This window comes from Pseudopodoces humilis, chromosome 5 (assembly GCF_049639895.1).
Source record: "Pseudopodoces humilis isolate 2021_Gansu_Grassland_sample_001 chromosome 5, ASM4963989v1, whole genome shotgun sequence".
Classification (NCBI taxonomy): Eukaryota; Metazoa; Chordata; class Aves; order Passeriformes; family Paridae; genus Pseudopodoces; species Pseudopodoces humilis.
In genome coordinates this window covers 27110557-27132754 of record NC_142204.1, presented here as the reverse complement: position 1 = coordinate 27132754, position 22198 = coordinate 27110557, and the positions used below count along the sequence as shown (strand labels likewise).

Genomic DNA, 22198 nt, shown 5'->3' with positions numbered 1-22198 from the left:
AAATATGAGAAGCTTTGTATTCCTGCAGGCATCAGTGAGAGTTAAGTACATTTAGCAATTTGTAGGAACAGGCTCCAGGCTAATTTAAAGCAAATGGAAATCATAGCATTAATTTATTCTAATACTGATGGTGTTGATGATGCAGGTAATAGGTTCAAAACTCCCTTGCAAATACTGATTGTGAAAACCCTCCAAGTTAGTTTGGTAATCTTTATGAAGTTTGGAGTCTCTTGGAGAGTTTGAGAGCATGGTACCTGAAAGTGCAGAAAGGACCACTTAGGATTTAGAAAAATGACACTGGCTCAGAGTAAAGAAGTATGTCTGGTGGTGGAGATTACTAAAGATTTTCTCTGAAGTAACCCTGTGCCCCCTGTGTCTTTCATTTCAGCACCAAAGTGCCAAACCAAACCTAAAAGCCCCAGATAACCAACATACCATAGCAAAGTCTTCTAGGGTGATTTTTTCCCTTGTGAGGTGATTGCTCCATAAGTAACTAAAACAAAATCTCAGTTGTTCTATTGTTTCTGCTTTTCTTTTTTGAAAAGTTCTCTCACACTTTTTCACGCTGTGTGTAAAATAGGGACAGTGACATCATTTCTTCTCCATATATTCTGGATGAGCATTAGATATGAAAACTTTTCTTGTTTGATTATATCATTACTGTATCATTATGTAGTTTTATTGTCATTATCAGAACATCACAGAAATCATCTGTGGGTCAGATTTAACACGTTCACTCCCTAGAAAGCAGTTCTATATTTTTGAACCAGCCATGTAACTAAGAGGCTGTTTCTTCTCTGTTACAGCTGTATGAAAAGGTTGCTCTTTTCCTGACAAATTTAGGTAAGTAATGTTAAATATAAAATTGAATAATATTGTACTGATTTATTGGTCCATGCACCATGATAAAATTCAAAATGTCTGCATAAATATGAAAAATCCTAACTAATTTGCAATCTATAGGAATAAATGTTTTTCTTAAGTTTCTAATAAGAAAGTATATAAACTAAACTACTGTGCCATTCAACCAGTGGTGACAACAATCATCCACCCTTGTTCTTGTTTCAACCACCTACCATCTAAGAATGTAAACAAATTGTTTACAATAAATAAATGTGAATTTTTTACCTTGGAGGTAAAGGCATGAGTTTTCAAACAGACTCAGCACTCACAGCCTCCAGGGTTTGCAAACATGGAAAAGGGAAGTAACTTCTGGAAAACAAATTCATAGCTTGAAACTAATGTGCTGGTTTGCTATCAAACATTTGCCCTTAAGAAGGGCAGTAAGGAGGAAAAATGACTATGTGAATCATCAACTCTACCTACACCTAAACTATATGATGTTCTAAATTTCAGTAATCCTTTCAGCTCACTCATAAAGGCAGTCTTTATGCTAGAGCAAGGAAACCTGTTTTCTAAAGAGAGTATCTCCCACCAATGGGGTAGCAATAGGCTATCATCCATATATCCATGGCTCAGAGATGATCTCTGGTATATTTGGAAGATTGTCATAGTTGGTGGCAATTGGCATGGGCTCCTTAGAGTCAGTAAGCCTGAAGTGAGACCATGGCTGAAGGCCTATTAAGCAAACCATATTATTGCACTTATACAAGTGGTTTGAGGAGGTTATTTAGTGCTCCAGGGAACCTGTGTACATCGATGATGTTCAGTACATTATTTTGGACCAGATGGACAGATTTTGATGTTTGGATGCTCAAACAACTGATTTTAGCTATTCTCAGGGCTTTTCTACATCCCAGAAGCCATTGGTAATGTGTTCAAAATGTATCTGCATACAATAGAATTTTATTCCTTTGATTCTTAGTAAACTGAGAGTCCTCATTTGTATTTGTAGTTTTAAAATATTTTTGCTATCCTATATCAATGAAGAAGATATCTGCTAGCCACAGCTGAGAAATATGACTTTCAAGTTTGTGAATTGTACCAGCTATGTCCTGACAGCCTGGGGACAGTAAGATATATTCTAGAGACCTTGAAGCTTGATTACTTTCTGTTAGGTTGCCATCAAGGTAGGACTGCTTTTTGCAGAAAGCACTTGTATGAAAATTCAGTGGGTCAAGTTTTTTCGATCCTGTTCAGACCATTTTGTGATTTTTACTCTGGTGGCCTGAGGAACTGATTTGATCTGAATTATCTTTATCAGTGGAATAAGCTCAAAGTAGAATTGGCAGCAAAACTACATTGAGGGCATTGAGGATGTCCTTCTTCAGCTTTTACATGACATTCTTCAGAACTCACATCTGTGCTCCTCCAGAGCATCACCATTGGCTCTGATGGGCATGTGACCAAAGCTTCAGCTGCAGTGGCCTTGTTATGGTCAAACATGTCCTTCCTGCAGACTGGCATCCAAGTAAAGAGAATCAAGTTAATTGCTTTTTCTGTTCTTACAGTACTTTACTGGAGGCTGTTTTGAAGCAGTATATGAGTACTATCATTATGATACACAGAATCACCATTAGTAGCTGCACTTCTCTGATTACTCCTGCTCACAGCAATGGTCAGCTAACAACAAGCTCCTGCCAGCTGGAAAGTAGTTCCAGAATATGGTACTGGTGTGTTGGCATGGACATTGTTTTGTTAACTTCTGTCTTGATATTCCTTGAGATGGAAAATAAAGGAACAGTACCCAAAGGCAATGATATGTCTTTCCCTTTCCAGTTTGCCTTAGCCCATCCACTGGAAATTATTTTTTCTTGGTTTTCTGTGGTGAGTTCCCTGGGACAAGGAAGGGGAGTCATGCAGTGGCACTCCACTGGGCATGTGGGAAAATCCATGAAACAGAATTACCAGAAGGATTTTCTTCAGTTCAGCATGGCATCTCTAAGAAAAATAGCTTTGGTGGAGTGGCAATGTCATTATGGTAGGGTACAGAAAAAAAAAAAACCAAGAGAAGAGCCCGAGCCTGTAAAGGCCACTTAAATACAGGAGAGATGTTTACCTCAACCACTTTCTTACAGTCACGTGGGAACATACATACACGGACATCAGAACAGATTTCTAAGTCTCTACAAGCTCACTTGCTGAGTGCTGCTTCTGGATACAATTTCTTCTGCCAGGTTATAATTTGAAAACAGCAGGCAAATTTGCAAATGCATTGCCAACTCTAACAGGTGTGTGCAGCCCTTGTGCCAAGGGAAATGGGTAATCTGAATAAGCCTCTGAAACTCTGATCATTTTCTTCACAGAGCAGCCTCGCACCGAATCGGAGTGGGAGAACAGCTTCACTCTGAAAATGTTTCTTTTTCAATTTGTCAATCTGAACAGCTCTACCTTTTATATAGCATTCTTCCTTGGAAGGTAGGATTGATGTCTGCACGCTCATATGTGCAAAATGAAGTAGAGAGAAGAAATAAAATTGTTTGTAATGAAACAAAATGGACCATATTATCACACATGTCAAAATGCAAATTTCATACTAGCAAAGCAGAACAGATTGCAGTTTTATACTCCTTTCAAAAGCCCAGAAAAAGATGCAGTTTTCATTTGCTGTCACCACATGGCCTCAATATTAACTTAACAATTTCACTGTTGGAAACAGATGCATCTCACAGTACTATACCTGCAGGTCATTTCACTCTGTTTTTATGTGTGCTATTTGTACATATAAATACAGGACAGGATAGGATAGTTCAGTTGGAAGAGACCTGCTCTTATTACATGATCTGAACTATTAAGAGTGAGTTATGAACTATCATTTCTGGGAGGTTTCCACATATATATTTATTATATATGTTTATTGTGTATTTTATATATATGTATTTGTGTATATCTATGTATCTATCTAAATATATATTATTTATATATCTTTTTCTGTCAGTCTCCTAAAAAAAAAGACCTTTTTAGCAGAGAAGGTTTGAATAGTAGAATCCATTAGTATGGTTTATTTTCATATGGAAATAATTTTGGGGGAAAATATGGGAGAATAGTTAGAAAATTATGGGTTTTAATGAAAACTAAAATTTTCACTGATTTCACAGGAAGGCAGACATCACAGAGCATTTTATGGTGTAAGGAAATGGGCTGGCAGTTGAAAGCCATTTTCCAAACTGACATGAGCAGTTTGTTGAATATCCAACAGCAGAGTATTGGTATAGAAATAAAACTGAAAGTAAACATATCTGTAGTCCTTCATGGGGATTATTCCAGGAATACCCATAAAACCTTTTACAGCATATCATCTTTTATACCAGTCACATTAAGATAACACCAGATTAAAATAAGAGCGTGAGCTTTCTTTTACTACTGTGAACAGACTGCTTACACAACATAGCTGAAACATATTCCTGTGTTGAAGATTTACAGGACACCCTGGTGCCTACTTAAGGCTGATAAACCGGTGGAGGCTGGAAGAGGTGAGTGCTCGATAACTGCACGCGGATTTATCTGCTGCCCACAGACGCCGTGAACGCAAGCAGAGGCAGACACATAAATCTGCCGAGGCATTTTTGAGAGTGTTATTGGGTTTTCAGTTGCTGTCTAACTCCACACTATTGACACTGCCGTCTGCTACAAAAGCATCTACATACTGAGATATATATTCCCTTTTCAGTGCTAGCAGTTCCAGTGTTTGCAACACACTTGAACAGTGGTATCAGATGGTTTAAAGATTACTCACATATTTACATTGGAAATATTTTATCCTTGGAATGAATCAAACTCAAATACTAATCTGACAACTTTTTGCTTCCAAGAAAGTCCTTTCTTCTCAGCTTTTCTAGCCTTGTGGACTAGAGAGATAAAATAATATAGTAACAAATTAAAAATCCAGACACATAAAATGTATGTGAAATTTGACCAAAACAACCAAATGAACTTCCCGAGCAAGCTACTGGCATAATGTCCCATGTCTATAAAATCAAATTAATATGAAAAGCAATGAGAATTTGGCTTTGCAAGTTTCTCAAGGACCAATGCCATTTTATTTATTTTGTTTTAATAAATACATTCAGAATTCAAAGCCCATTTGACAGTTATGGGAGGTGAGCAGCATCAGTTTCTGGGCCAGTCCTTTACTTTCCAGTGCTGCTATGGGCACACTGAAATCCCGTGGTTTCTTTCCTGCTTCACAGATGAATAATTGAAACAACTTTGCAGATAAATGGCAAATGATAAGTAGAAAATGCCTGCCAGCTTGAATTTTCAAACACTTCTGGATAAATAAATATTTTGGTTAATAAAGACCATTCAAATATTAGCAAAAGAAAGAAACAAACAAACAAAAAAAGGATTTGGGTCCAAATAAAAGCATCTTAATTTTGTGGAGAATTCTGTTCATTGAAGGGAAGAATACTTGGTAAATGGGAAGACAGAACGTTGCTTAACATCCCTCCAAAATCTGGCTGGGACTGAGCTGTCCTCAGAACTTTCTGCTGTCAAAGTAAAACAGTTCTGCTCTTCCTTTGAGTCCTCCCCCTGAGGCTTGTACCTTCCTTTTCCTCTGTATTGGTTCTCACCTGTCCAGCCCTGTGAGCAGCCTGTTCAGTTCCTTGTATCAGCAATAAACTTCCTTTTTCTGGCTGAATTGTTCTTCTGACGATTCAGTGGGCTGATTCATTTCACAGAGGGATCAGAGAACAGGGAAAGAACCTCATCTCTGTGCAGGAGCAGTGATGGAAGGAGAACCAGGTTTGTGAGGAAAGAGCAAAAATGAGGTGTTACAGGTCGCGTCAGTTGCTGGTGGAAGCTACTCTTAGTAGTCCCTTTTTAGCTTTTCACAGAGAAAAAAGTGAATAATACTAATACTAATACTAATAATTTTTAAAAGTCTAATTAAAAAAGTCTTGACTTTATTGACTGTATCTGTGTTAGGTCTTATTAGAACTAACCTGCCTTAGAATACCATGTCCAGATTTCCAATATTTCTCTCTTCACCTGTTGAATTTAGCCAAGTCTAAGATATTTAGTAACACTAGTCCAGTGTCCATGGGCACGCTCAGACCACAGTTTACATATTATTGATCTTATGGTTGTAGCATTGCTGCTACTTCATTAACAGGGCACCTGCCTCTCTCAGGATATTTTCATTCATGTGACCAATTCCTAAAAACAGGAGGATGATGATCTAGTGATAATGACAGAGAAGTCAAACGAACAAACAAAGAAACCACACCACAAAAAGAAAAAAAACAAAACAAAAACAAGCAAAAAACCCCCTAACAACCTGTCACCCCATTAATCTAAAAAGATGCTAAATTAGGTCAACAGAAACCTCAGCAGTGATCCAAGTTCTGAGAGCTGGATAAAGCAATATGTATAAGAAATTAATGTTTTATTTTATTCCAGGTCATAACTAATTTTTCTCCCTAAAAGTTAAAAAGAAATAATTCAAGTTCTGTGACAGTGATTTTTTTGACTTATCTGTAATACCCAAGATTTTAAAATATAGCTTGAACTTCACTGTTTGGATCTGCAAAGCCAATTTCACAAAGTGTTGTTTGAGAGTAGAAAGCTTTAGATCCCTCTCTGTTTTTTCCAATAGTAGGTATAAAATTCCCTAAATTTTTACTAGCTGAACATCTCTCCCAAAAGCAGCACCACAACTTCAACATCTGGAGCCACTGCTAAAGCAAGCAAGCACTCAACAAGAAACACTGAGAATTGTTACTCAGCAGTTAGAGATTTTTAGGTCTTCAAGAAGAGAATAGCTTTGCATGGTCTACTCAGTCATAGACGTTAAACAGTACTCAATTAATAGTTCTAGGTCTATCCTCTAAGCATAAAGTGTTTACTTTATGTGCAGCCAGGAGGAATTTTCTCTTGATTCTTTGACTTTGCAGTCACTGTTCCCAAAAGCTATTGAAATCAGTAGAAAAACTTGGTAGCCTTTGCCCCTGCTTGCCCACAGCAGAGCAGCACGTTAGAAGCACGTATGTGAAAACTGCATTGGTTTCAGCTGACTCTGACCTCTGCAGAAAATTGGGTGATCAGCTTAAAATGCTGACAGTATGATACAGTGTCATCTGTTCCCATGAGTTTACACTTCTTTAAAAAATAAGGAGAATGCATTCAGTTTCTTTTAGTAAATGAATGATCCAGCATCATTTACGGCCTTTAAGAAACACTTTAAAACTCAGTATTATTCCTGCTTAACGTTTTGTTCCTTTTTTTTTTGTCTGTAGTGCCACCCTAGTGGATGCCTTATTGACCTCTGTATGCAAATGGGTATTATAATGGTGTTAAAGCAGACATGGAATAATTTCATGGAATTGGGATATCCGTAAGTAAATACAATACCTATGCTTCTGTAGGTCACAGAATACTAAAGCTGATGCTTTCCTTATCACCAGTTAATAAAAGTAAGATGCATTAGTCATTACAACAGAAAATTCCCCCCCAGGATACAGAACTCCAGATATATAGATGATGTTTGGGGGCTCTTTTCCACATTGGACACAGTTTGCAAAAGTGAAAGTGTAATAGTAGAATATCAACAAATATTAATATTAGTTAATATTAAAATATTAGCAAATAAGTAATACATGGGAAATACTTGATATTGTTAAATTTTATTTTGTGTTCTAAAACTTCTTAAAAACAACTGTGTGACCACTGTGTTGCTTACATGAAAAATATTACATGTATCATTTCTTAGCTATGCTAGGAAGTTCTACATTCAGTTTCTTTTTGGGTGATAAAAGATGCCTGAAAAAGCAGGTATGAGCTAGAAAAAATGCACTACTGGCACATGCACTCTGAAAGACAGAAAAATGTACTGAATAATAAGTAGACAAGTTCCCTTGTTATCTTCAAGGTAACATGAAGCTGTGCCCTAGCTAAAAGGTTGGCAAATATTAATTTCCAACTGGTTCATTCCTTATTGATTAGTATTTAATGAGCATGTTTAATATGTTTCATATAGGTTTAATAAGATCAGTGTAGTTGATCTTACTAGAGACAGTGTGGATGGTCATCAAGGGAAATTAGCAAGTGTGAAAATCTAAGAGAGAGCTGACATTGTCAGAAGGCTTGCCCTTGCAAAGTTCAGAGGGATTTGGTATTTCTCCATCTTTCCTGGGCCTAGCACTCCTTGCCAGTGTTTTGCAGCTATTAGGGCTGCAGGGATTAGTTGGGATGGGCAGGAGGGAACAGTAGCAGCAATAATGATCCTTCTCTTTCCATCCCCTACCTCTTGTCAGTTTTCATTAGAACTCTCTGCTTTCTAGCAATACAGATCCTGAAACTTAACAAAGAGCACAGAAGAGAAATAAAAGGATGGTGATTGATAGAGATAGGAGGAGATTAAGAACGAGTGGTTTAATAGGAATAAACTGCTTCAGGTGAAGTGAATCTTCACTTCAGAGTCACAAGGAAAATCTCAACATAAAAGACACAGTTACAACACTCAAATGCTTCAACTTACTCTGATGAGAGATGTGTTTGCTCTTCAGACACTTCAGTCCACCTTCTAGCCCTGAAATGCTGCAAGCAGGTGTATTTCCTTTCGTGTGAAAAACACCTTTCTGCTAAGAGCTTGGTGGCAGGCAACACAATGTGGATGGCCAGAGGACTTGGAGGCAACCCTGCAACCTGTAGCTGAATGTAGTGGAACTGCACTCAGTTGCACCTACACTTCTTTAAGGAGGACAGGAAAAGCTGTAACCTTTCTGATAAATTATGAAAGTGGAAAAATAATCTCTAAGATTCAAGAAAACAAGCAGCTGTCTAAACTCTTATCCAAATCCAATGACTATTTGCAATCCCTTTGCACCATTCACAGACCAGACCAGGCCCCTGTGAGGGCAAGAAGTGAAGCATGGTCAAGAAAAAGGACTGAATTATTTGGGTGATCTATAACATTTTTTCTTACTGAGACAAAGTGGCCAACCTCAGCTTCAGAGAAAATCTCAGTCACTGTGGTTTGGGTTTTTTCTTTGCTCTCTATACTAAATCTTAACTAGTGTCCTTTGTTGACCAAACCAGTGCACCTCCCTGAAAAGGTGTTTATTTCAGAGGCGAGAATTCATTAACTTTTGGCTCACTGCCTTTTGCAGTGGTCTTACACATGCATTTCTTTGGGAACAGCATTTTCCCCCTGATGTCCAGTACAGGTCTCCCATTTCTTGGGATGGTGGTAGCTCACATGTCAGCCATCCATCTCTCAGCCACCATGTGCTGTCTGTAGTTCAGGGACACTTCTTTCTGCCTCTTTCTCCTCTGAGTGTTTGGCTGCAGACACCATTCAGGGTTGCTTTTTCCCTTCCAGGATTTCCCAGAGACTGCTACCCAGCAGAGCCATGCAGAAATGCCAGGTCACACACAGAGGAAAGAATCAAGCAGCATTAGCACTCTTTATTTACTGAGCTCAGCTGTCTCCACACAGCATTGCATTCTGCCACATAAACAGACCCTGAAGTGATTTGCCATTCTGTGGAGAGAAAAAGAAGTAAATAAATAATGAAGCTATGTCCAAATCCTTTTACCATTTTAACAAATCTAGGCTGGGATTACAGCTCATCAGCTGTATCTGTTTTCTGTGTCATCAGCCACATGTATTACTAATGCTCTATCTTCTTGTACATTGGGCAATGAATTTTGCAAGATATGTTGTACCCACTTAACCTCTTCCAATTTTGTGATAATATTCTTTGCTTTGTTTCTTTAATTTAATTTAAAATGTAGGCTAATTCAAAACTGGTGGACCAGGAGAAAACTACGGCAAGAGTACGGCACACAGGGAAAAACAAGCTTCCCACAGTGGGAAAAGGACTATAATCTGCAGCCTATGAATGCTTATGGACTCTTTGATGAATACCTAGAAATGAGTATGGCTCTAACCTTCATTCTCTCTCTTTCACTAGATTTTAATGTTGTTGCTTTTTTTGTTGATGTGGGCTGGTGAATTCTTTTAATTAACATTATATGAAGCTAAGGAGACTGCAGAAAGGTTTTCATTCTCACAGGTCAGGTGAGGAATGGGAGTAAGTTTTTAAGAACCAAACCAATGTAGTTAAGCACACTGCTGATGGCTTGCTAACCTCCCATCTATGAAACATCCCCATTCTGGATTTATTTTTCCAAACCAGAGCCCAGTTCCTTATCTGCATACATTTCTGAAGAACTTTGCCGTTATTTTCTAAAGAAAGTTGCTGTGTGCTTTTACTTTGAACTGCATGGTACAGACCTGCATGCTTGTTTATGTTTACAATCCTCCCTCATTTACTACCTCACATTTACAAAGTAACTTACTGCCAAAAGGCACTGCTCTATGCAAAGGAGAGTGGAGGATAACTGCTCAAAAAAATACTAAAAAACCACGAACTTTTGCCCTATGTGACTGAACTGCTTTTGTCATGACTGTTTTTTTATTTTTCTCCCTCACACAATTCTTCCCAAATTAATGGGAAATCTGATAGTCTGAAGACCTGCCTCTGGAAACTTAAACAGAATTTCAAACTTCTTCCCATCTGAACTCTTAAAAGGAATGTATTCATCCCTAAACTTTGCAAGTATTGAGAGATCCTAGTTGATGCTGGAGTAAAAATGTCCCTTTCTAAAAGTTTGTCCACCACTGAACTTCACTCCAAATTACAAAATTTAGAACATATTGTCCATTCCAGGGTCAGATGTGCATTTGCTCTTTTCATTCTTTCTTCTAGCTTTTGACAAGGACTTTCTATACAACTGCCACCAGACCATTATATAGTATGGCATATTAAGAAGTATCTGTATACTTTGTACGTAGTGTTTATTTGCATGCACTTTGGTATCTTAGACCTTGGAATTAGATCCTAACAATTATACTGTGATATTTCCTTTTTTCCCCCAGTTCTTCAGTTTGGGTTCACAACCATTTTTGTGGCAGCTTTTCCACTGGCACCACTTCTGGCCTTACTAAACAATATTATTGAAATTCGGCTTGATGCTTACAAATTTGTTACTCAGTGGAGAAGACCTTTAGCATCAAGAGCCAAAGATATAGGTGAGCTCTTTGTATGGTGTTTGTTATGTATATGTTTTTTTTTGTCAAAGCTTTGACCACTTCAAGTAAAAGCAGATTAAGACATTTTCAGTCATCTTCTCAATTAATAATGCACCCCTTGATTGTTCAAAAAAACCTTAAAATATCTGATGCCTACTTATTGAACCTACTTATGCAATTAATAGTCTATATTGGAAAATGTCTTTTAATGATTTTCTGGGGGACTTAACAGCCAAGGTGTCAAGTGATCAGTGTTCTCTGCAGGTGCTGTGTTGTGGCAGACACACTGTGCAAAACATGCTGCTGCTCAACTTGAATATAATAACCAGACAGATCAGGAGAAACATGAAAGCCAAGTTAAAGTGGCCACCATCCTATAAGGGACCTGTATTTTTATATTTACCTGACCAAAACCAAGCTCCCCTGTGACTCAGGGGCCATGCCCACCAGGTCTCTGGTGGGTCAGACAGGGTGGGTCTGGATCCCAGCAGACAACTTGCTCTCAGTGAGTCACACCTGCATTGCTAAACACAAGGTCCATGTAACTCTGAGGTCATCCAGCCACACACTGTTGCAAAGGATCTCTGAACTTATTTTGACTACAAATCTCTTCTGTCCTTGCAGTATTCAAAAGCAGAACACCTTTAGGAAGAACTCTAAAATAAAATAATCTGCCCAGCATTGAATCCCTGGTGTTTTCAGAGGGGTAAATAGGAAACCTCACTAACCAAGTGCATTGCAAAAATCTGTAGCCCACACCAAGAAATAGCAGAAGCTCAGGCTTTGTGCTCTTACAGCTTTCCACCATGTGCCTAATGCCTGTGTCTGATTAAAGCTTTGAATGCAAGCAGTGTGAATCTGTGGGTTTTGGCACAAGCCTGGACACAGCGTACACTGAAGACATAATTTCTAAAAAAACCAGTTATATAATGTAATTAATCAAAGCATAGGAAAATGCATTTTTTTAATGTTGATTCAGATGTGATTTCTCAAAATAAATTGCATTCAGCAAAGTTTTCAGGGGCAGTTTGATGCCTCATTAAATCAATGAGTATGTCTAACCTTCATTTGGTGTGATTCACAGTGATTAGGTCTCACTGTTCAATAAGAAAATTAATTTTTACTCAGTGACTCTTGGATAAAAACTGCATAAGAACACTTTGTGCAGTGGGGAAAACTACTTCAGATCATGCAGTATTTCAGGCATTTTGGTTCTTGTTTTTCCTGGAGCAAACATACTGTCCTTGTTGAACAGGCATCTGGTACGGGATCCTAGAAGGAATTGGAATCCTTTCTGTTATCACAAACGCATTTGTTATAGCAGTGACATCAGATTTCATCCCTCGCCTTGTTTATGCTTACAAATACGGACCTTGTGCTGGCCAAGGAGAAGCAGGACAAAAGTAAGTTTTTATTTTTTTTTTTTAGAGGGGTGGTGGGAAACAGATGTACACGAAAATAACTTAATAGATGCAGTATTACTGTCTGTGTATGTTCTGATTCCACTGAACCAAAAGTATTGTTTGTGTTTGGGTAACAGATACCAGCCATGGGTACTGATGCTTTGCACAGTCACAGAATGAGTTGCTGTGATTCAAGGCAAACATGGCAGAGCTATATCAGAGGTTTAGTGTGTGTGACACGATGCTGCCAATGCTGTACTTTCCAACTGGTAGTACATGGATATAATCCTCTTTTTCTTTTTTTTTTCCTGAAGCAATGCTGATGCTAATCAGTAAAAAATTTGTTGAGCATTTTAAACTTGTAAACTGGGTTTTTTTCCTGATGTAATATTCAGTATGTATTACTCAAAAAAGTGGTGTCCAGCAAGAGGAAGAAATTTCCAACTAATACATCAAGATATACTTACAGAGAAAAGTAATTTGTTTTTCTTCTACAACGAGAGTTCTTAGATTAAATCTTGCAGGAGACATTTGTGATCTGAATCCCTGCTGCCTAAGTGGATTTTCTTTCAGTGTTTCTTTCAGTGTTGAGATTATGTTAGCATGCACACACTCCCAACAAGTATGAGATAGTTGATGTGTGGCCACTTCTGAAATCTCAGCTATTGGGCTCTGGGAAGGTCAGTGAACGCAGCCAAACACAGACACAGTTTGCAAATGCTCTAGCAGTGCCATTGGCAAGGAAGCTGCTGTTCAAAGAAACCCAGGCTAAACAGTAGACAGTGACAGAGAGCATGCATTCTGCCACTGGGCATATGGCAGATTGATTTCTTTACTCCCTGCTGCAGAAACTGAGTTCATCTGTTGCCGCTTTTTTTGGCATCTTTTGACTGTCAATACATTTAATCGTATGATGGAAGAAGGGCATCTGCTGTGGCAGCTCCTGATTAGAAAATTGCTATCCTGCAAGGAGTTGGGCATTTTTAGCTGGGGCTAGGGAAGATGGTCTGTTTACTTCATGAAGAGTTAAAATCCTATCAGGGTAAAGTGGTCTGGTGCCAGTTGTTCCTGAGCATGTGCCTCTGTTCACGCCATTATAAACATCTACAGGATATTGTGGCACTGTAAGCAACTCTCATTGCTAAGGAAAGCAAGGAAGGATTTTCTCAGCACCACTGTGCATGAAAAAACAACACCTTTAGAAATATTTCTCTTAAGATTCAAATATGACTCAGTGGCTTTGAAACTAGATCTGCATAGGGGAAGTAGTTTGGTTCACAGTTTGGCTCTTCTTTTCACAAACCTCTAGTACAATGTTTTCACACTTCTGATGCTTTTTTTGAGTGAATTTCTAGACAAAACCATCAGGTAGTAATACTTTGAAGGACATAATCTGTATTAAAACTGTTTATGAGAGCATTCTGAATAATGTTATTAGTAATGTTATATGTTATTAAAGAAAGAAGGTATTAAAAAATCCACAGGAATAGTGAGTTTTCTCAAATTAAGGTCTGAAGACCATCTGTTATCATCTGTTATTTCTCAAATTAAGGTGTGAAGACCATCTGAATAGCTTAAAAGAGAGGTACTCTTTTCTTTCAAAAACATCTGTAGGTATTAGATCCATATGACACACGATGATACTAGAAAAATACTGGAATTAATCTAATCAGGATGGAGGCAAAGCCAGATAATATTTGAATATAATTTATCAAAGACTGTAAAGTCCATATTTATAAAAACCTAAACCAAAAATCCCCCAAGCCTTACTTCATTATATTCTACACCAACCTGAGTAGTGTGCCTACACTTGCCTGTGTTTGGGCAGTGAAGCATGAACTGCACAACACATTTTGGCCGGATCTCTTCATCTTTACTAACACCAAACTTGACCCTTCTATTGACACCCACAGCCCTTCAACAGGGGACTTAACTTCTACTCAGTGCTCTCTAAATTTTGCCCAGCCCTCACCTCAGGGTGCTTAGTCACCCTGGGATCTTCTAGAATGGAGTTCCTCTGATTAACTTTTTCTAAAAAGTTGTTTTAGGTGTATTATCTTTCCATCTGATTTAGTCTCCCTTTGTGCTAGTACCATGAGTGTAACAGTGGGAATATTTTGATTATCTTCATAACTCTCCTCATTATTTTCGCTGCCCCTATTGTGTCACCATTTAGGAGACTATTTAAAAGTAACCAGTCCCAATCTTCACCATTCCTTCTCCCATAGAATTCTACCATTGCTTCACTTTCATTGTTCATCTGACCTACTTTAGCCTTTCTTTTATATTGCCTCAACATCCCTTTCAAATATTAATAAGCGCCAAAATTGTACCTTGGGTTTTTATGAAACTCAAAGAGCATCCTCTTGGATACAACAGTTAATGGAAAAACCTTGTTGTGTCCTGCTGACAGCATTTTGTCCCCTCTAGGTGTATGGTTGGCTACGTTAATGCCAGTTTATCAGTATTTCTGGTGTCTGACTTTGAAAATCGTTCAGAGCCAACATCAAATGGAAGTGAATTCTCTGGTTCACCATTAAAATACTGCAGGTAAGTTTCTTGTCAACGTACTTCTCTGCTTTAGAACATTGAAATGGAGAAGCACCATAATAAATCTGGAGTTGAAGCTAATGTTTAGAAGTTAAACATGGAAAGTTTTAACTGTGCTGTTCAGGGTCATGGTCTTCTTGGTACTGCTTGGCTGTTACCTGCATGATTCCTTACTCAGATAAAAGAGAAGTTGAGAAGTTGGTGTCTGGAGGGTGCTCCTAATGCAGGATTTTTTATGGCATCATAGCTTGACTCAGACACAATCATCATGGATAAATGTCGTGTCAAAGGGCCAGTAAAAAATGCCTGATTACTTAGGTGCCAGTGACACCCAATTGTGATGAAATTGTATCAGAGGACATGCACAGGGAAGTCAAGGTTGCACAGGAGCAGCCACACTGAGGTATTTCACAGGTCTGACAGGGATAAACAGGCTCTGTCCTAAGCTATCTTTACGTAACCTCAAATCCAGCATTTCCGAATTGTTGAATTGTTAATATGTTTACATTGTTTCTTACTGGTGTAATTATTAGTAATAATCATATACTTGTGGTTTGAATCCAAAGAAGATGAGCAGTTAATTATCTGCATGTCTTTGTCCTCAACAACAGATTGGAGAAATCGCAGTATGAGTAAAGTCTGTAATGGCATATTTGCACCTGAGTGATTTTAATGACCAAAAACCTCAAGGATCTCAATAAAGGTCTTAAATGGTGTCTCAAACAAAAATATTAAACAAATACAGCTACCAGTTTTTAATTGCAATGTTACCTTACAAGCATGAGACCTGATAGTCCTTTAGCAGATACGCTTAGTCCCAGTATTTTTCACTGTGAAGAATTAAAATATCCTTTCATGAGTGCCTCAAAAGAACAAAAGATACTCTGTGGTACCACAAAGGTCTGTGATACAGAAAAAATCAGTGATATTTGCAATATTGCAATGTTTTTATGAATAGGGAGAATTTTGAGTGGTATAGCATAATAAATGGGGGGAGGGGTGGAATTAACACTTTCATTTAACTAACTTATATTTAGAACTGTTGCAATTTACTTGGAAGAAAGAGTATCCTAATGTTGAATTCACCTGTGGAGCAGAACTACAGTGAGAATCTACATTCCATCCCACATTGTTTACTATAGCATTATTTAATAATTTTTTGTCATTCTGACCATTCTCTTCCCCCTGCCTTTAATTCCTTTCTTCCCCAACTTCTTAGCATGAAGTTGCCACTCCTTAAATCTGATGATGGAAATCCCACAATTAAAAAAAAATTTAAAAAAAATTGTCTGCTCAATATCCCCTAAACAGAACACTTTTAAAATTGTGTGATAAATCTCCAAAAGAGATATATGCTCCTTTGGGAGACACAGAATTGTTATGTATATCTACCCTTGAAAGAAAATTAACATCTTTCTTTAGCTGAGCTTATCTCTCAGGTTCTTACCCACCTGCATTGGGCTAAAACATCAGTCATTTTAATTGCACTTCAAGGCAGATATTGACAGGGAGGTAAAGAAATATTATCTTCTACTGTGTAATAGTGTAGGCATTTTTCCAGGAAGGCAGTTTGTCTGAACAATTTAATTTTTTTCATGTGTTACAATGGATTCCTAGCAAGGGAAAAAAAGAGATATACTCTACTGGGACTTGGTCCAGGGATTTCTCTTTTTTGGGATGCTCAGAATATTGTAAAACATCCTAAACTATGAATTCAGAATGCTACTTACACAAGGAAAGATCATGTCAGTTTTAAGAACTTATTCTAGAAATACTGCAATTTCTGAGAGATTTGATGCTGACTAAGATGTCAAGACAGTTTATTTCAGGCTGTATAGCACTCTCTGCAATCTAATAAGGTGAAGCCTCATGGAGAAATATGAATTATCATAGAGATTAAATAACTGTTTATTTCTTTTATTCATCTGCATTTTCATTAGTTTCTTAAAACTATCTTAGTGCTCAGCCTGTATTATTTACTATGGTCTTTTCAATATTTTTTTACAGTGCATTTTCTGTCCCATCTAGGAAACAGAGTAAGAAGCAAACAATTTTTACACTACTTTTAAATAAGTATTATTTTAGAATTAACAAAATGCTAGTAAAAATGGACTCCAGAATGTGTGACTTAAACAGATTCATGGTTTGTAAATACAATCTTGGAGTATTCCTGGATCCAACTTTCCCGATAGATATCTACAGTTAAATTTTGGAGACCTAAAGTCTTTCAAGAAACACTCTATGAGAAAAGACACTAGATCACTTTCTCACATGGTCCTCACCCTATTGATATACCAAGAGGTGCAGCGCTGGATCTGCTGAAGTCAGGATGAGACATGTTTTACACCAGGGATGGCCAGCTAATTGATCAAGGGCCAGGTGGAGTCCATGGGGCATTTTTATATGGATTTTGGGAGAACTATCAGGCTGACAAAGCTGGGGACACTTATAGGTTTAAAATGTCCTTGAAGTGGGAATAAATCATTCCCTTAAAAGAGCAGAGCATCCCACCCTTCTCCAGGCTCTGAGGAGATGCCTGAAAGGCACATGTCATGCTGCCAAAAAGATGTAGGGTCATAGCACCCACCATCCTGTGTGTTTGCTTCAGGGATTTTCTTCAGACAGACACTGGTTTGTGTCCTTTGTACCCAATTTCCATTAGCACTCCTGGAGTGCATTTTACCAGTGGGTTTCAGCTGAAAGTAAATCCATTTGCATGAAGAAAAGCATGGTAAGTGCAGGTGATTAGGAGTCTTGCTTCAAAAGCAGGTGCCTGACCTGCAATCAAACGCTAGCACAGGCCCAGCCTTAGAAGCAAGCAGTAGCAGGTTAAACTGTACAGTTTGAACTGAGCTCATTTTTGGTGCAGAAAATGTAATGATCAAGAGAAGGCGAGTTTTGGTTTTGCCTTTGCCCAGGCAGCAGTGCAGAGCTTGCTAAGTACCACTCTGTGCTTGTCTTTCAGGTACAGGGACTACCGAGACCCTCCTCACTCCCCAGTGCCCTACGGTTACACACTGCAGTTCTGGCACGTCTTAGCAGCGCGCTTGGCTTTCATCATTGTCTTTGAGGTCAGTGACCATTCAGGTGGCAGAACAAAGCCAAAAAGAAAACGAATTTCCCTCTGAAGCTTTGCATTGGGCTGATCTATGATGGCAGCTGCTGAGGTGTTTTTTGTCTTAGTTTCTTCTACTTATATTGTGCTTTGTATTCTCAGCTTTGTTTTCTGAACAGTCACAGCCATGTAGGTTCTCACAGAAAAGGGAATATAACACTGAAAACTATAGCAGTGATTTGCAAAGGGGAGGAAATAAATTAATCTTTTATTTACTTTCTGAGTAACTTGTCTAGGTTGGGAAGCCATATGCTGACTGTTGTGTAAGGGTAGGAGTGAAGGAACATGAGAAGAAATATTAAATCTGAGCAATGGAGAAACAATGATAGTTAAAGTTACACTATTTACACATCTAGCTATTTTTCTTGTTTGGTTTTTTTTTTTTATGCCTTTCATTCCTTCAGAATGATTGGCACCACAAAGATGATGACAATGAAAAGGATTCAATATCCTTATCTACGTTCATAATATTAGTATTTACTGTCAGTACCTCAGATGTCTTTAAGGCAAACCAAAGGAGGTAATATCAACTTCATATGACTGGTATTCCCATGCTGATTTTGAAAAAGTGAACTAGAAGAGTAGGAAAATAGGATGAGATGATTTACCAAAAAAAACCCAAAAAAACCTGAAGGCCTAATTTCAAGTGCCTGAATATACCCACCATAATCCAGGAGCTCAATATCTCTCCAGCACAAGAAGTTTGAAATGCCTTTTACACTGTGAAGAAACCAAAGAAGCAACACATGATTTTAAAAGACTCTTCACTCAATCCTCTGCTCTGAATTCATAGCAACAGGGAATTCAACACAGAAATGGAAACTGTAGTCACCATACAGGCATATGGCATAATCCTGATGAGCACCTCTTGCATTCTGACTCACAGAACAGTGTAAATTCATTCTGAACAGAGCTTTCAACGCACCTCTTTGGATAACGCAGCAGAAGCATTTTCTAGATTATTATTTCTATTCTTCGTGGCTCAGCAGAAGGCTGAGGACTTCAGCAAATTCCCCATGATTGTAATTTTCATACCTTCCCAGGTGAAGGAATATGGCACTGCAGGTTGGGTGCTCTTCTTCCTTTACACTAGGTAACTTATTAGCAATTGGTTCCCAAGGAGATAATTTCTTCCATCATCTGTTCCGCACTCAGGGAAACATTAAGGGAAAGAAAGAAAGATTTGATAGAGGCCTGCTGGGCTTAATGTCTTCTAGTTTCATAAACTGTCAGGACTGAAGGTCAGAGTATGCTTCTCCAGAAAGGACTACGAGAACGGTTTTGACAGGTCAGCCTAAGAATCTTAAAGACTGAAGAGAGTCTGGCCTCTCGATGCACACTTGACATAAAGGCAGTACAACTTAGACATAAGGAGAAGTGAGGCAAGAAAAATGAGCCCTGTTCAAGTTTCACTGTCCAGACAAATTTGTGACCAGCTGTGGAATAACTTTTGGTGTCTGCCTGTTACCGGCACATCTGATTTGACTTTGCTTTATCTCAACCAAAGCCATAGGCTGGCTCATATTTGCCTCCCTCAACATGAGCTACTCTGTTTACTGACACTGCAAACTGTCTCCTTAACTATATCTATGAAATCAAAAAGGTAATTGCAGCAGAAACCACGACCTTTTTTTTTGAAAACACCAATGAGTGTATTGTGAATGCTGCAGTCCTTACAATAAATATTGCTCTAAGAGATAGAGGATTCAAGATAGGGTTTTTCATAGGTTAAGTAACTACCTAAGCTCAGACCCCTTTTTGGTACTCTGAGTGTGGTTTGTTTCAGAGCTTAACCCCCTTTGTCACCACAAAAGGAATTATTTGTCCAGGTTAAACTCACAGAAGAGGCTTTTTTCTCTTTTTAGGTTTGGCAAACAAACCCCAACAATTACCGTATTGTGAGTTTATTTATCATGAGGGAAGAATACATGGGAAAACATTTTACATTCTCTTTTCAGTGAAGGGTTTCTGAAGGGTTTTCTGAAGGGTTCTGCTTGAAGAAGAAGAAGAAATACCTTTATTTCCCCAATCTGGAATGTATGTCCTTTCTGAGATTGAGGACTTTTCCGTTTATATGTTCCTCCTTTCAAGTGAAGTGAGTAAATGTCCAAGCAGCACTTTTGTTCAAACAGAAAAGGACACTCAAGCAACCCTCAGGCATCAAACTTACGCTTTGCTGTGTCATGCACAGAATAGGAAGGCCAAAGGATCAGTCAACCTGTATTTAATTGTGGTGTTTGCTAAACAGGAATATATATCTTTGGATAAGAGACACAGTGTAAGAAAAAATGTTTAGATTTCATTTTATATAGATTCATTACTACTTTTGTATAGATACATTACTTCAAATTTCGATGTGTTTATGGCAGCAGGAAAGTGTTACATCATGTGAGCCTCCTCTTCCTGCTGAGCAGGAACTAATGCCACTACTAATACCAGGCTCTGTCCAAACAACCTTACAGAAAATCATGACCTCTGGGCTTTGAGCACACAGCTCATAGAACAGTTTTGAAGCCTTATTTGAACCCACCTGCTCATAATTTCTGCTGTGACCCATATTCCACTGACTTTGGCTAGAGTTTTTGTGGGGGAAAAAACTTCATGGTTTGCTTTCTTAAAATTTAGTAATGGAAAACACAGCATCTGTCTGCAAATTGGAAAGAGAAGGTTTTCAGAAGATATGAAAAGTACTTGTTTTCTTCTTGGGGTTTTAAATTTGTCATTCCTTTTTTTGTGTTCACAGCATCTTGTCTTTTGCATAAAGAATCTGATCTCCTACTTAATTCCAGATCTTCCAAAAGATCTGAGAGATAGAATGAGGCGAGAAAAGTATCTGATTCAGGAAATGATGTATGAAGCTGAACTAGAACGTCTGCAAAAAGAGCGAAAGGAAAGGAAAAAGAATGGAAAATCTTATCACAATGAGTGGCCGTGACAGGATGAGGAAGAAACTGCTTAAAAGAAGAACTCCTGTTTATAAAAAAATCCTGGTTTTCTACAGCAGAAAGTGCACTGAAAGGAATAGTCAGTAATGCTGTGTGCATTTCGCGCATGTGTGCCCCTGTTCAATAGGGTGGATTTTGTCATAAGCCTTTTGAAATTAGAGGTGTTTCCAAGGCTTAGTCTTCTCCAGAGCTGATGTCAACATGAGCACATCAGACCAATACTAAGTCACTGCACTCTTGCCAGGAAGCTCCAAGGCCCTGACTAAAACTCGAGGCCCTGAACTTCAAAGCAGTTATCCAACTTACAGTGCTTTACAGAACTTGGTGATCTTATGGCTCATTCTCATGAAGTTGCTACTTCACAAGCAGTGACTGCGCCTTGGCAACGTGGCAGTGTTTGTCCGTGTGTGTGGCCACCACCTGCAGCACGTGCATGGCAGCGTTGCTCTCTTCCACAGTGGACCCAATGCGTTAGTTTGCATTCGCCACCAGTTAAGGTCACATAGGTGGACCATTTCCATTACTCAACAACAATGAAGCATTATCTAGAAGGAAATGCATGATCACGAGTCTGATCAACTGCTCTAACAATGCTGAAAAATGTAGGCATCAGAAGTGCAGACAGGTAGCCGAGCATCTAAATATGGCCAGAGTTATCTAGCTGTAGGGTCATTTATTTGGAAATGACACTGTGAAAAGTTGGTAATATATGTTAAAGATTTGAACAGTGCCTTTTCAGCTATAGGACTGTCTGGTGTCTGAAGGAATCAAATCAGGTTAGGGCATCTTGCCCAGAACTGCCCATGTATTTGTGTTGCCAGATCACATTGAGGCCTAGTCAGGAATTAGGGTGTACTTACACACATAACAGATGTCAGATGGTGTCTTAAAGACCTGTCTGCCTAAGTAAAACAGACAAAAAAAAGACAGATGAACAAGGTCAGCAGAATCAAACACCGTCATCCAGAATATCTACGCTTGTAGCACTTTCTGCTTTCATCATTCCATTACCTATGAAGGGGTGGAGGGAAAAACCAAAACAACAGACATGAAACAGCTTGAAATCCTTAATGCTGAGCAATTCTACACAGGCTGCAAATTAGACTTGGGTGAAATAAGCCACTGTCAATATCCTTTAGCAAATTCCTTACTATTGAGAAATTTTAAATTTCTGATTTAATTAAGAAATTAAAAAATTCCAGACTATTAACCCAAAAGAGCGGACTTGTAGCTTTGAAGACATCAT

At 38.4% G+C, this 22198-nt stretch overlaps 1 protein-coding gene across 1 annotated transcript in view; it reads left to right on the top strand.

Moving 5' to 3' along the window:
* Positions 1 to 21578, top strand: part of ANO4 (anoctamin 4) — a 120535-nt gene extending 98957 nt beyond the window's left edge. Inside the window, exons 18-27 of the mRNA XM_088055124.1 lie at positions 807 to 843; positions 3207 to 3318; positions 4316 to 4373; positions 7140 to 7237; positions 9640 to 9782; positions 10787 to 10939; positions 12195 to 12342; positions 14773 to 14892; positions 17858 to 17963; positions 20751 to 21578. Of these exons, the coding sequence (XP_087911250.1) occupies positions 807 to 843; positions 3207 to 3318; positions 4316 to 4373; positions 7140 to 7237; positions 9640 to 9782; positions 10787 to 10939; positions 12195 to 12342; positions 14773 to 14892; positions 17858 to 17963; positions 20751 to 20942 (1167 nt within the window). The 3' untranslated portion in view covers positions 20943 to 21578. The remainder of the gene's footprint in view (positions 1 to 806; positions 844 to 3206; positions 3319 to 4315; positions 4374 to 7139; positions 7238 to 9639; positions 9783 to 10786; positions 10940 to 12194; positions 12343 to 14772; positions 14893 to 17857; positions 17964 to 20750) is intronic.
* Positions 21579 to 22198: the final 620 nt, after the last annotated feature.